This window comes from Castor canadensis, chromosome 10, assembly GCF_047511655.1.
Source record: "Castor canadensis chromosome 10, mCasCan1.hap1v2, whole genome shotgun sequence".
Classification (NCBI taxonomy): Eukaryota; Metazoa; Chordata; class Mammalia; order Rodentia; family Castoridae; genus Castor; species Castor canadensis.
In genome coordinates, this window is record NC_133395.1 from 113,824,279 (window position 1) to 113,840,462 (window position 16,184).

A 16,184-nucleotide genomic window follows, 5' to 3' on the forward strand; every position below is an offset into this window, starting at 1 on the left:
ATTTCCTTCTATTGCCTGCTCAAAGAGGCAAAGGAAATCTAATATTTCCTATGTGAGATTATTCAATTTCATTTTCCCCTCAGGCCAACAAGGAAAGCTAACATTCATGGTAAGGTCAGGTAAATGGGCAAACAAGTCAGCAGCTAAGTGTACTTATAGGGTACCCATGAATTTGATCCCCATCAAAGAGGATGTGCCTGGGAGCACAATGCTCTGGTCTGAGTGGGGATGGACACTATTGTGATACTAGGAGGTTATTGGACTCTCAGGGCCACATTCCTTTAGAATACCCTCTCTTGGCTCTGCGGCTTGCACTCTTGTTTATCAAACTAGGGCTGCTCTCCAGGATGGTGGAAAGCTCTGTCCATACTTGAGTTCTGTAGGTACACTTATTTGGTGAGCCAAGGAAGCCTGCTAAATATGTCCAGAGTGGTACTGGACTCCACCCAGGATGATGTATCTAGTATGAATCTGGTTCCTGCCTATAAAGCACTCATAGTCAGTCAGGGAGAGGGAGAAACCTACACACAGGAATTGCAAACAGAGTTTGCCATATTCTAACAATTCACGATTTTCAGCCCTGGTTGTACCTTAGAATTCCTTGAGAAACTTAACTAACTTGTTCCTGGTCCCAACCCAAACCAGTGCCATCTTGAAGGAAGCGATGAGGCCCAGACATCAGCATATATAAGAATCCCCAAGTGATTCTAAAGGACAGCTGGGATTGAGATTGACTGTTTTAAACAAATGCCAGCATATGCTCACTTATGGCCTTAGGGATTAACACTGAGTTTATATTACATTTTCCAGAGTCTTCTGATGAGATCCTTAAGGAACAGGGTAGACCTTGGGAATCCATGTATGGGAAGCACTTTAATTGTGCAACTTTAAAGTATAACAGGGGCTGGAGTGTAGCTCAGTGGTAGAGTGTATGCCCAGCATATGTGAAACCTCAAGTTTGATCTCCAGCACTGCAAAAAGTAAACAAAAAAGTTAACAAAATATGAGAGACACCTGGATTAATAACCCAGCCTCTCCACTTGCTCTTTGGTGTGATGTGTAATCTTGTTAACTTGATTGGATTGAGAGATGACTAGGAAATTAGTAAAGCATACCTCTGGGTGTGTCTGTGATTCATTTCTGACCTAATCAATAGTTTAATTCATTGATGAATTCAAAATTTGAATAGATGAGTGGGAGATGGTAGAACTGTAGAAGGTGGGGTATAGTTGGATAATGTTGGTGACTGGGTGAGTGTCTTTGAAGGGTATATCGTGGCCTTGACCCCTTCCTATCTCACCTCTGCTTTCTGGCTATCACAAGGTGAGCAGCTTTCCAACCCCATGCCCCTCCCCCACAATGTTTCTACCTTGATAGGGGCCTAAAAGCAATGGTGCCAGCCAGTTGTGGACTGAAACCTCTGAAACTAAGAGCCAAGATAAATCCTTCTTTAAATTGTTTTTCTCAGGTATATGTCACAGTGATGAAAAGTCTGACTAACACATATGTTAATAACTTTGGAGTGTGACTTGCCTTTCTGAGTCTTAGGTTCCCATCCTGTTAAAGGTAACCATGCCCCAGACACTGGAGAGAATGCCAGCATTTCTGGCAGAAACTAATTATTTCTTATTACCTGAACGAGGTGCTGATGTGATAGGTATCTACAGTTTTGTTTCTTTTTATATTATCAGCACCTAACAAGGAAAGGTGTTGATTACATGCTGATAGACCTTCTGCTTAATCTACCAAATGAACGAGGCAAAGGCATTCTTATAGCTCCCCATTCAGTGTTCTACAGTGGACCCCATGTGCTGGGCTCCTGGCCAATGCAGCCACATGTAGCTTATTGTTTGCTAATAATGGGTGTTCATCAACTAAACTTGTTTTTAGTGATTTCTGGTTGAAGCCAAGGTGATGTAAATTCACTACCTTGGCTGTGTTAGATGTGCTCCATTGATCAGAAAGCACAGTGCTGTCCTGTTGAGAATTTGCTGTGGCATGAGGTGCTGATGATCCAGCAGGAGAAAGGGATGTACAGTTAGCAGTCAGATCTACAGTTGCACTTTCTCCATGCCTGGTGTTCCAAGCTGTATGAGTTGAGGCTTCCACTCATGACAGTCCCTTTTTAAGGATTTCCTATGCTCCTGTTCCATGCCCTTGCATGTTAAAGCTGAGAACATATTTTGTAGCTCAACAAGGAGTGCATATTTTTACATGCTACCTTAGTGAGTCATTTTGCTTTCAGACTTTTAAATTCAGAATTGCTTAATTATGTCCCATGATGGGTCTTTATGCCAAATGCCTCCCTTGTCCTGCTTCTAGAGCTGTATTTGCAAATACTAAGCTGTTTTGAGACTGGCTTTAGGATAATCATATAGTTAAAGTGAGCTAATTCAATGAGTCATTGCAGGTTAATTTTACCTCCTTCATACATAGTAAGTGTTTTATAAATGTTGGTCTCTATAGTTGCTAAACAGCCTAAAAGAACTGAGCTTATACCTTTAAAATTCAACCTTACAATTCTTTGAAAAAAATACTTTTCTTGGTTGTGATTATTTTGTCTAACTGGAAAAAAACCCCAAAAAACGTGAGTGAGTTAATTGTAAAAAAGTCCGAATGTCTTGAGCCTGTCGTCTGAGATGTTACCCAGCACAGTGGCATAGGACTGTCCAGGCTTCATTGGTGTTACTTTAAGATGCTTCTGCCTCTGTCAAAGTTTCAAGGAGCCACATCTGGGGAGCTAATGATACGGTCTTGGGCTTTAAACTGACCACAGATGAAGTGGCTGTGGGTGATGTCATGGGGATTAAAGCATGTTATCTGTAAATTCCCACTGCTGAGTGCCACAGTGTTGAACACCAGTCTTTGGGCATGATTCTCTGTGCTTATTTTAGAGCCAAATGAAAGCAGGCAATTATCATGTTCTTTAACTATCATCAGATGAGCAGGATACAGGTAGCCACAAAATGGAGTTATTTAAAACTCGACTCACAAAATCACTTCAAAAAAGGTAATAATCTGCAAGTCTCTCAGCAACTCTAGCTAAGGCTGTCTGTGAGTGGAGAAGACAGGGAAGGTGGATTTTGTAACCTCTTCAGTGGCTGTAGTATCAGAAAGCACCCTTTACAATGGAAGACAGGAGTCCTGACCTGGGACCTGCCCCTGAGCAATTTAGTTCAGTCCCAGCTTAGAAGCTGGAGCCTTTGGAAATGAGAATCCTGAGCTTCCTGTCTGTCTGGGTGGTGGGTGGTTATCATGGCGAGGGGGGCCTCACAAGCCTAACCAGCTGGTCTTGTGAAAAATTGGTGCAGCCTGGCTGGGGATTCCAGGACAGTCCCTCAGCTTGAGTTGGTTATAAAACCTCGTCTTGGGCAGCATTTCCTGTGACTATCCAATGAGACCCAGGAATGGGGCACTGGTCTAAATTTTAAGCATTTCTGAGAATCTATCACCTTGCATGTTTACAGAAAGCAGACTCAGGTGGATTCAGCTTGGCCCCAACTCATTCTGGCTCTGCTACTAGTTAGCTATGTGAATTTGGCATGCTATTTTGCTGCTGAGACTTGGTTTGCCCCTCTGGAAAATGAGGATTATCAGAATTTCTCTTTAAGAATGTGCTTAGAAGAATGCTTTGCTTATGGTTGCTACATAGAGTTAGCAACCATCAGATGATGTTATCATGGTCCTTGGCTAAGAAGGCCATCAACAGAAGTCACTATAGAATCTCCTAATAACCACTCACAGCTCCAGAGGGCACCTGGTGCTACATACAATAACAAGCAAGGTTTTTACTCTACAGTGCCTGCGCCAGTGAGCTGAGAAAACAGAAGTCTTGTCCATCTTCCAGCCAGCTAGGTAAAGCCTGGCTGTGTATCTTCCGGTTGCATTAAACACCATCCCATTAATTAGTAGTGGTGATGAAAAACATTCTAACTACAGCATCTGTAGTGCAGCCTCTATTGAATGCTTCCTCTCCTCCAGGTACTGTGCAACACAGGTCACTTCCTTTAGTCCTCATGACTACCCTCTAATGTAGTCATTATTCTCATCATTTCACAATAGGAAATTGAGGCATCAAAAGAGTTTTAAAAATTGTAATAAGCGGATGAGTTAGGGTTTGTGGTCAGGTTTTAGTTTCAAAGCTAACATTCTGTTATGTCACACTATGGGCCTTTGGGAACAATAGAGCTTTAAGACCCAAACTCAAAAAAGAAAACCCAAACTCAAAAAAGAAAAAAAAAAATGAAATCAGGTTTTCTGTTGTAAAGATCTTAAAAAGTCCCACATACTTGCTGGCATGTTTCGGTGTACTTCTACACACCTGGTTATTTAGGCTTCAGATAATCTCTAAGTCATTTGACACATGAGAAAATGAAACATCAGAAGCAACTTGCTGTAGATCAAACCCTGCATATATGTAAGCACCAACTTCTAAAACCAACTTGTCCTGCAGTCCTGCATTATCATCTCTAAGCCTCCAGCCATTCATACCTGAGTCAGCCCCACTTTGATACTGGCACAAGAAAGAACTGAGCAGTAGGAAAAGAGTAAGCCAATGCTAATTCTTGGCAAAGCCTAGACATCCCTTGCAGGATCACCAGTAGAAGTCTCCTGAGTGAGAATGGGGACCAGTTAAGAGTTATCTACCGTGTCTGCAGTTGACTTCTAGTGACTGGGGCAGTGTCAGGGCTGTGTGAATGGTAAAGTATATATGGAGACTTTCCCAAGTATAATGCTTGGCTAGTTCATGTTTCCATAATAAAAGCTTCTTGTTTGTATCTGCATGGAGAAAAAAAGTCAGAGGATAAGAATGAGGGATTTTGTTGTTGGATTTTTTTTTTTTTTAATAAAGGAGAGGGCTTGAGAAATGAACAGGAGATTGTGTGACCAAAGCCCAAGGGAAGCTGTATATTGCTGGTTAGAGCTCATTCTATCAAAATTTGATCAGTTGTGGCCAGTTATCTACTTGGTACCCATAGGGGGCACCATGTTTAACCCATAGGTGGCACGATATTTACTTTACATTAATGTCTCTAACTTAACTGTGCAGAGAAGATCTTCATACCACATTTCGCACTGATCCCTTTGGTCTCGCTTATACCCTCATCTATTCAAGATTTGTGAAAGAGGGAAAGCATTTATGCATTCATCCTTTGAAAACCGAATCCTGTTTCCATGCTGGTGTAGTGCTAGATACTTAAGGGTAAGTAAGAGACAGATCTGACAACCGACCTGCAACATGGAACTTTAATTCTAGTGTTCTGTCCAAGCACAGCAATATGTACACTCACCACTAAACATTGTATCATTTGAGAAAGGAATTGCTGTGAGGAGAATTCCATAGAAACATGTAGAAGTTCACCTATTACACTATTTAAAATCACATCTGGCAACTGTTACATAAATCAGGTCAGACTTGATGTGTCTCTCTTTGAGGCTGCTGGGAATTGTGAAGGGCAGTGGGGGAAGGGAAGGTCTCTTTTGGCTACAACTTCTGAGTACAGAATAAGGTATCCCTCTGTCAAAATACTCTAATGTACTACCAGAAACTCCTATTCACCGTCACTTTGTTTAATAGGGAAATAGAATACCTAAAACGAGTATATAGTAAACATTTTTGCAGAACAGAGCCATACTTTTATCACAAATGTGGGTAACATGTTTACTTATTTCATAAACTGTGCTATTTTTAAGAATAAGAACACACTTGCTATTGTGGTGGTGGGATTACAATCAGGTTCTCCACAAATTGTCGATATGCAGGGCTTGTCTCTTTGAGTGCTTGAGAAATCCTTTTCTTTCCTTAACCCAAGGTTGTCCTTCCCTTGTGTCATCCTCAAGTAGGTTCCATCCGTGACCCAAATCTAGTTCAGAACAGCGTATTTGCATTGAAGTATCTGAAATAAGCAAATCATCCTTGTTTCAACCAAAATGACTAATTTACCAATTTAGGGGGATTCTCACCTAATCTATCCTTCCCATTACCTTAATTCTCTTTGTTCTTCAAATTTCTAGTGATAATGGGACTATCTCCAGTATTAAACTCTGTTGCGTTCGTTCCTTGTTCTCTCACTACTTGGGAGGTCCACCTTATTTTGTGACTATTGTACTTGATTCTGTGACAGCTCACCTTGCTGGTACCCAGCATTGTTTGGTTCCTGCATTTTCTCATTTTGTGAAGCTCTTTTTCATTCTTCCCTCTAGAATTACCCTTTATGACTACCAAGCCATGTGTAGAGCCAACAAAGAGAGCAGTGACAGTGCCCATGGGCTCCTGGATGTAAGTACAATGCCATCAGCAGGAAAACAGCTGCACATTGGTCGTTTTCCCTGTGAGAATATCTCCCGCTTTCAATTCATCAAGTTTATCTGTTTTCAAAACCATGACTATTTAAAGGTGTTTCCTGGCTTTACTTATTAAGAAAAACTGCTTCTGTTTCAACCCAAATCCAGTGATTATATGAATAAAAACAAGGTCAGATGTCTTTGATGGATTAATGCAGCAGCCTGCTTTTGATGGACAGAAAAAGGGGAGAAGTTGGGCTGATTTTCTGATTATACAAAAGAGAATTTGGTTTTGTCAACAGAAATGGAGCTTTTAGCTCATAAATGAATTCAAATTTTGGGGGTAGATACTTTCCCCTGATCATGCATTACCTTCCTTGGAACTGGGTGCATTGGTGATGATACAATTTAGGATCAACCAACACAGTATTGTATCATTAGAAATGAGCTCTCCAGTGACCCAAAATTTATCATTATCATTTACTCCCAGTTCTACAATGTAATTAACAACGTGCAGAAAACATAGGCTTGGCCATCAATTATTCAACCAGAAAGAAAGGAAAACAGATACAGCTTTATATAGTTCACATGTATATAAATGTAATCCTTGCCATGTTATGCTTTTGTAAATACCAAAACTTAGCCAAAAATTTGATTTGAAATACGAGATTTAAAAGCCATTTTGATTTTAACATATATACTCCTTCTTATCTTCTGCAAGATCTTTCAAGGGGATTATTTTAAAACCAAATATTTTTATACAAATTTCCTACAGAAAAGAATTTAGAGCTGGAAGATTTGAGTGACAACTAGGAGCTGGACATTTTGGAAAAATACTGCTCTTTACTAAAAATGTGTCTTTCTCCAAATTTAGCATGAATATTTACAGCCTTGAAAAGTTCCAAGGATAGGTTTTCCTCATTAGGCTTAAAAGCTCAATGGCTTTATCCTTTTTGAGTGATAATATGCATTTAAATTTTTAATCCCATATTTACATAATCCCTTTGTTTGCTTATCTGTTGAGCCAAGGTCTACTGGGGAATGTTTGGGTATCTCTGCCCCTATGCCAAACCTCCAAATTTCTTGACTTTTTTATTTATCCTTTTAGCTCTGCACCATACTACCCATCCTGGCAGGGACAAAGACACAGAATTGTCCCATAGTCTGACCACTTGGGTCTTTTGGGGGAAAAAAAAAGGCATAAAGCATAAATGGCAAAATCATGAGTCTGCAAGGTTACATTTGATTTTAGGAAACAGTTAAAAGTTCACACCTTATCTGACCCTAATCCTGCAAGCCCAGAACCCTCTAATTCATGGAATGATGTAGAAGTACTCAGTTAAATCAGAGCAAGAGATACAAAGTCAGAAATCTGGTGTCTGGGTGGGCTGGGAATAACCCCAGTGGAGTTTTTTTGTTTTTTGTTGTTCTGCTCATTTACTTTCTGGCCTGAAACAGGAACATTTCTATAAATTTGTTCTTATTTTATTTAAAACTGGATAATTCCCTCATTCCCAGTTCTAGTTCTTGTAATTAAAATGCTTGGAGTAGGATTAGACAGCATCACCTCAGAAACCAGGATTTGGCATGCATTTCAATTCTGTGATACCTAAATGCAACCACAAAAGGTTCTGAGATTTTTCTGGACCTGACATCTGGAGCCCGGCTTTACCAATGTCATTGTCAGTCCCTCACATCCACCTCCCACTTACATATCTGGCATACCTAGGTACAAAGAGCCAACTGAGGGGGAGACTTGGTATTTTCCAGAATTCAGGAAATTGAATTATCCACATAGGAAATATCACAGAGTAAACAATCCGACTGCTTTTTTTAATTAAAGTATTCTGAAATAAAGATTAGGCTGTCAATGCCTTCTTTTATAGAGCAAAGGGGATTTTCTACAAGGATAAAATCACGTTTATATGGATATCATTTTTTCAAGTCCAAATATGTAAGTGCAAGAAAAAACAGCTCAAATCCTACATAATTCATGGATGGCATTAAAATCAAGTGTATGCAGTTTGTGCTTATTTCAATGGATGACATACAATGATGGAGAACAGGGAGTCATCTTTCCAAAAGTGAGCTATATGAATTACATTAGAAATTAGTTTTGTGATTCCAGACCCAGAGTATTAGGCTGCAAAATATTAGTCCCTAGAGGGTAAAGTTTTTCAGCATTGTTTGTGGGACTTCCTTTTTCCTCCCAGTGATAACCCTTGTATTAGATCATGTTTATTTTACTAGTAAATCACATCTCACTAGAGGGGAGTTCAAAGTTTTAAAATGTTAGTTTTGGGATACAGTATCCAACCGTTTTCTTCCTTCAGTTAGAGTCACTGTTTTTAACATGATATCAATCTCTCTACAAGAATAACATTGTCTTTATGTAAAGCCTTAAGTCCAACTCCAAATTTTGTGTGTGATACATTGTTTTTAATGATTGAATTTTTCCCTTCAGCCTTATAATGCCTTCCTCTCTGCAGTGAAGTGGATAATGACAGAACTTGTCTTGTAAGTACAATCTGTTGTATTTTTTTGAAAACTGGTTGTTTTTCTTTTTTGCATTATAAAGTGAATTGGGGAATTGGCTTCATGCTTTCAATAAGAGTATTCTTAATACTCTGTGGTAATCTCATTGAACATCTCAAATTATTGAAATCAAGACCAAAGAAATTATTGTTTGTTAAGTTATTCATGATCACTCCTTATGCCCTTATGTCATTGTTTAGCAGACTAACAGCTTGCAATACACAAACTGAATTTATTTATTGTGGTTACTGTTAAATTTAACATGGATGTCTGGCTGTTTTTAATGCAGCCTGGGTGGGCTGTGGTCAGAAGAACACACTGTCACGGCTGTCCACTGCTACTCTGGACGTCTCTGCCTGTGCAGGAGTAGGGCTTCCAGGGGCGCCAGAGAGGGCTGAGGGCTTTTCCCAGGTGTGATTTAATTGTTTACACTGTCAAATTATGGTCGTCTTTGGAAAAATGCTGGATGCTTCTGTGACTTAGGTCAGATTTGAAATGTCACAAAGATGAAAGGCTTGACTTCCAGACCAGATACTGGACAGATTGCAGCAACATTGTGTCACATGCAAGGGAAGAATTCCATGGACAAGCATGTCAACCAGATTAAGTTGCAGCAAACTCTCATTCTTCCTTTCCCCTGCCCAGCCTCCAATTCTCCAAGTTTAAGCCAGATTTGTTGTCAGTTGATGAACAGATATTGTCTTCATTTTTGCTTTAATGTAAACTCTATTAATTTAATGAAGTTTGTAAATGGGGAGCAAGTTCCCCCATATATATTAAGAAACAGAAAATATACTAACAGTTAATAGTGAGGCTTTGCCTAGAGGTAGTACTAAGGATAGTAGCAATGAACATGCCTGAAAAATAACAAGATTTTGGTACATCTCTGATCGTTGAAGGATGGTATAAATATTTTTGCATACTTTACCAGCAATTGATAAATTTTGACTTTTTGTAAAGTAGGGTTGTGGCACAATTTCATAATGGAATTTTGTCATCCCCCACCCCCACCACTACCATATATATGTAACACTTGATCAAGCTCAAGTTGCAGTGTAAATTTTGAAAGCACCTTTTATCATTTCAGATCATAGTCTGGGTTGAAGAGAAAACTCTATTTGTTTTTCTGAGCCAATGTAGGATATAGTCCCTTTAGAAATTTGCTTGCTTATTGTGGAATCACACTAGATGGGATTAAAAATGAATAACAAGTTAATAATACCTTGAAAATAAATGATTTCCACCCAAACAGCAGGATAGTTCTCAATGTGGAGTCCTTGAGTCTAGGTGAGCCTGATTTCGTGGTTGGACTGGCATTAATGGTAACATAGCCTTTCACAAGTAAGATAAAGTCTGGTGGAAATTAAGGGGGAACTCAACCATCTGTGTTGATGTCTCCAAAGTGTGATGTTATTTTTTCAAATGAGGTGAGCAGCACCAAATAACACAGGGGAATGGCTAACCAAGTAATATTGGGCTTTCCCACCATCTGTTTAGGTTTCTGGTGGAATTTAACCTCTGCAGTTGGTGGCACTCTGATATGACAGCTAAAGGTAAGCAGCAATGGGTTTCTGTTTCCCAGTCTGAGTGATAAACCCTGGGTTCACTGCCTACTTTTAATCAGGGATGTGCTGGCTTGCATAAAACCATGCAGGACAAAGTGATGATTTTTCATCTCTGTCAGCAAAAAGCTATTCTTTGTGCTGAGTGCTGTGCCATCCAGTCTGACACGAAATTCCACAGGCTTCATTCCACCCATGTTGAGTGTACACTTTGACCTGTTTCCTTAACGAAGGTCTCGGGGTTATACACTGAGCAGGTAAATTCTTCAGAAAGCTGGTGACCAATGCTAAAATCTAAGGGAGACAGATATGTCACCTGTTGTTAGGCAGAGTGAGTAGTGAATAGACAACCAACCCTTTTTTATGTCCACAATGAATGACCCTTACAAAAACATGAATATAATTATATTATTCTCCCTGCTCAAATGCCTTCAATAATTTGAGCTGTAGTTAGTAGATACAGACTCATAGATGCCTGAGTTGTAGAGATAGGTCAGTATGTGTTTGAGGTTGCCCTGGAGGCTGGTCTTTGGCAAGTTAGCTGATCTCTTCAAAGCTCAGTTTCCCCATAGTAAGTATACTGGGAAGAATAATGTTTATCTCCTAGGGAGTATGTGTGTGTGTGTGTCTGTGTATACAGGATCAATCATGTTATATGCTGACCACAGTAATTTGAGCAAGAGGGCAACTGTAATTAATTCCTGATAATGGTGATGACAATATTGACCATGTCAATAATGGTGATTACCTTGAAACCAATGCTCCATAATAAGCACTGTCCCCCAGCAGTCTTTCCCAGGCCTGCTCAGCCAACTGCTATTTTTCAGATACACTAACGTCTTTCTTTCCTTCATGCATTCATTTTATTTTTAAACCAGGGATGCTACAGACTGGCAGATGACTAGCATTCTTATTTTTAAGTATCTGCTTATAAAAATGAGATCAACTAGTAATATAGCAGCATTTACTCAGGTGCTGGGTATATTTTTTTTTCTGGCATTCTTTTTTCTTTCCTCTTGGGTTCCCAGACTGTAGGGATTCCACAGATTCCCCCATGCAGAATTAGCTATTCCTTTTCATTATTCATTATTGCTTCTGCTTGTTTTACACTCAATTAGGATTTCTTTCTTTCTGTCTGTCTTTTTCTTTCAATGGAACTGGGCGTTGAACTCAGGGCTTCACACTTGCAAAGCAGGCTCTACTACTTGAGCCACACGTCCAGTCCATTTTGCTCTGGTTATTTTTGTACATGGAGTCTTAAAGAACTATTTGCTTGGATTGGCTTTGAACTGCAGTCTTCCCAATCTCAGCCTCCCACGAGGCTAGGATTACAGATCTGAGCCATTCAGCACTCAGCCTGGAATTTCTTGATATACAATATGTCTTAACCATAGTTATCTCTCAGCACCCAACTTTGCTTCCTACATATCCAAAGGTGCTTCATCTTTGCTTAACTAAATATCCTAACAATCATTCTTGTGCCAGGCATGACCTGTCTGTCTTTTGCCCCTCTCCATGAGATGGGTATACATGTTGAATGGCAGTGGAGACCCATAATCCTACTTTTAGAAATTTAGCCTTAGGAAATAAACTGAGATGGTAACAAAGCATTTTATGATAGGATGATCATCACTGGGGAATGTATGATTACAATTAATAGTATCTTTCTAAATGTCTAACAATAGGACATTTTAAAATAAATTATAACTCATCCACAGAAAGGCATATTATGCTATTTCTGCAGTTTTTCATTTTTTTTAATGGCTTTTGAGACAGTTTTGCAATGTATCCAGGAACGACCTATGGTCTGGAACTATCTGTGAAGCCCAGGGTGGTCTTGAATACTTGATCTCAGCCTCCCCCATGCTGGAATTGTAAATGTGCACCACCACACCCAGCTCTTCAGACTTTTTAGTAAAAATTCTTAAAAAGTTGCTCACGTAGCTAGGTACAGTGGATCTTGCCTGTAGTCCCAGCTACTTGAAGGGCTGAGGCAAAAAGATTTAAAACTGTACATACACCAAAAAAGCTGCCCAATGGTGGGGGTGAGGAGAGATGTAGCATTAAGTCAGATCAGAAATCAGGTGAATAGGGAGCCAGTAGACAGATACCAAAATATGATTTAGGAAAAGAAGACTATCATGTTCCAAAAAATGTTCCCTGTAGTACAGACTTAGGTTGGTTTTAAATTGCACATAATTTGAAAAAGAAAGGATAAGAAGGAATCTACTTAATGGGTGCTCATTTGTCTTTTTCTACTTATTTGATTAGCTTTTCCATAATTTTACAAAAAGGTTAAAAATAAAAACACAAATGAGATTAAAAAGGAGAAAGTAAATCTACAGAGGCTAAAAGAATGGGGCACATACTGGCTAAAGGCTGCTCTTTGCATACCACCAGTGACCTGTGGACAAATTCCCACAAGCTGGGAAGTCCTGGGCAAATTACTTGGAGTTTGATATCCTTATTTGTCAATAAACATGTGGTTGTGAAAGATGAGTTTAAAACTACATGTGGCTAGTAATCCTAGCTACTCAGGAGACCAAAATCAGGAGGATTGCAGTTCCAGGCCAGCCTAGGCAAAGTTTTGGGAGACCTCCCCCCCCCCCATCTCAACCAATGGCTAGATATAGTGGTATGCACCTGTTAACTAAGCTATGCAAGGAAGCACAAATAGGAGGATCACAGTCCAAGCTGGCCCAGACATAAAGTGAAATCCTTTCTCAAAAATAACCAATGCAAAAAAGGCTGGAGGAATAGCTCAGGTGGTACCTGAGCTAGCAAGTGCAAAAGCTCAATCCCCAGTAGCACCTTAAAAAAAAAAGCAACGCCAATATGCAAGTACTCTGTATGTGGACGGTGCTTGGCTGCTTGCATTTTGGGTGAGTAGTGATGGTTTTGACTAAAACATCTGGCTATTTCTTACGAGTGTGCTCAGAGCTAAGGGCTGCAAGCTAGTTGTCTTCATTGGTGTTTGTGAGACTTTTTTGTCACTGTGACAAAATACCTAAGAGAAACAATTTAAAAGGAGAAAAGACTTAATTTGCTCACAGTTTGAGGTGTCACTCAATGGTTAGCTGGCTCTATTACATGGGGCCTGAAGTTAGGCTGAACATCCTGGCAGCTGAGTGTAGGACTGTTCACCTCAGGGCAGACAAGAAGCAGAGAGGAACAGGAAAGGGCCAGGGACAAAATGCAGTTCCTAAGGACATGTGCCCTGTGACATACTCCCTCCAGCTAAGCCTCACTCCCTAAACCTTCCAAAACTGTACCACCAGCTGGGGACCAAGCATTCAGTGCATGAACCTGTGGGGAACATTTCATATTCAAACTACATCATTCCATCTGTGACTCCCAAAGGATTATGGACATCTCATAATGCAAATGCATTTAGTTCATCTCTAAGAGTACCCAAAGTCTTAACAGTGCCAGCATTGCTTAAATACTTAATTCCAAAGTCTTCTCTCAGACTAAAGGTAAACTTTAAGCTGTAAACCACTATAAAAACAAAAGCCTCCAAAGGGAGGAATTGGGCATAGAAAGGAGAGATGGGACTGAAGCAAGACTGAAACCCAGCAGGGCAAATGTTAAATCCTGAAGTTATATATCTGGCATCCAGGGCACATGGTATCATGACATGACCTTCAAAGGGTATGATCAGCCCTGCCTCTATGGCCTGGGCATTTGCAACCCACATGACCCCTCTCCTGAGCTGGCTCCACCCCTTGCTGGAAGCTTTTCTGACAGATGTTCACATTCCTGGCACTTCCAACTTCCTGGTCTCCACTGCAGCTTAGGATTCACCCTCATAGTTTCACACATTGCCATCTCTGGGACTGCCTGCAGGGATCCTGACCCTGCCACACAGCCTGGCCTTTCATGCTTTCCTTTGAAATCTAGGTAGAAGCCTCTATGACTCTGTAAACCACTGCATTCTGCATGCATGCAAAACCATCATGTGGATGACACCAATATCTGCCACCAGCTCAAGCCATAGCCAGGCCCCCTTGGACTATGGCCTCAGCAGTTTCTGACTGCCTGGGTGGTTGAGCAGCTGGGGGAAAAAACTTGGATCAGTGCCAGAAGGGTGGCCTGGAGATTTTCTGTTCTCAAGGGAAAGTCTTTCAAATGAGTTCATTCTTTTATACCCTTTAAACTATAATGGGTAAGATGACCTCAAGGCATATTTGCTGTTGTCTCCATGCAAAGTACTTAACTTCTTTTCAGTAGCTCTAATTTCTCCAGAAACCATGGCTTTCTTACCTCCAACTTTACACTGCCTGTTCTGACCAAACTGCAAGATTTCCATGTTTTTCTGCTTTGCTTTTTGCTCCTGATTCTCCATGTAGACCTGGCTAAAAAGCAGCCGGTGATACCCATACAACAGCCTAGAAATTTTCTCTACCAGATTAATTAGTCCATCTCCTTTAAATTCAGCCTCCACCAAAGCCTGAGGGCATGAACAAAATGTAGACCCAGTCTTTCCCACAATATGACATGAATGCCCTCAAGCCCAATTCTCAATAGAATCCTATCTGAGCCTGGCCTTCACTGTGTGCATTCCTGTTGGTGTCCTGGTCTTCTGGTCTCCCACCAAAATCACCCATTAAGCTCTGCTTATAGCATCCTATGACTTCCCTGGCCTATATCTACAAACTTTTCAGAATTCTTTCCACAAGTCAGTTGCAAAGACTTAAGAACTACATGGCTGGATTTAGCCACCATAAAACCTCACTTCTTTGGTACCAGTTTTCTATGTTACTTTTGCACATCTGTGACCAGAATACCTGAGAGAACAACTTACAGGGAAAAGATTTATTCTAGTTCACAGTTTCAGAGGATTCCATTCATGGTTGCTTGGCCCTATGTATTTGGGCAGAACATTATTGTGATGGGAGCATTGGTGAAGGAGGTTCTTCACCTTATTGTGGACAGGAAGCAGAGAAGCAACAAGGGTCCTGGGACAAGATACAACCCCCAAGGACATGCCCCTAGTGATCTACTTCCTGTATTCAGGCACCACCCCCAAAAGTTTCTAGACTTCCTAAAATAGTGCTTTCAGCTGAGGACTAAACATTCAATACATGAACTTGTAGGGGCCATTTCATATTCAAACCATGGTAAGTGGCTGGGTTTTGGCCACCTTCTTCACAAGCGAGGAAGGCTCTCTTCTTCATGACAACCTTCAATCTGACTTCCTGCTTGACCTATTATTTCTCTTCTCTGTAACCTGCCACCTCAGACATCTACTCATACTCTTATTTTGTTCTTACAGATTCAACAATTACTTTTGAATTTTTTGTGGCGGGCAGGTCATTGTGATCTTTGCCTTCATCAGTGGTTTTCAAATGGGGGACAGTTCTGCCTCTAAATATTGAAATATCTGGAGACATTTTTAGCTGTACAACTTGCTTCCAACAATTAGTTGGTTAAGGGCAGAGATGCAGCTAAACATCCTACAACACACAAGACAGCTTCACAAGAAAGCATTATCTGATTCAAAATATCAGTGGTGGAGCATTATCAAGTGGCCTTGACTGAGGGGTGTAGAGAAGGGGGCAATGAATAAGAAAGATAGGGTCTTTGCATGATTTCTACAGATACTTTGGAAGGTCCTCTTTCTGAAAATTTCACCTCCCACCCACTCCTCAGCTGGTCCAGCACTGGTCACAATTTCAGCTGAACGGGATAATGTGATGTTTTAATTCTGTTTTCTATCTTAAGGATCTTGTTTAATAGCTTCCTAACATAATTTCAAAAAGTCATCTCATTTCACTGCCAAACTGTGAGACCTTCTTCCCA

The 16,184-nt window shown here is 40.4% G+C and overlaps 1 protein-coding gene across 4 annotated transcripts in view; it reads left to right on the forward strand.

The window, feature by feature from the left end:
- Positions 1 to 16,184, forward strand: part of Cacna2d3 (calcium voltage-gated channel auxiliary subunit alpha2delta 3) — a 903,262-nt gene that overhangs the window by 824,823 nt on the left and 62,255 nt on the right. For all 4 annotated transcript variants that reach the window (XM_074043965.1, XM_074043966.1, XM_074043967.1 and 1 more), the window contains 3 exons: positions 6,205 to 6,280; positions 8,750 to 8,802; positions 10,318 to 10,373. In XM_074043965.1, the coding sequence (XP_073900066.1) occupies positions 6,205 to 6,280; positions 8,750 to 8,802; positions 10,318 to 10,373 (185 nt within the window). The remainder of the gene's footprint in view (positions 1 to 6,204; positions 6,281 to 8,749; positions 8,803 to 10,317; positions 10,374 to 16,184) is intronic.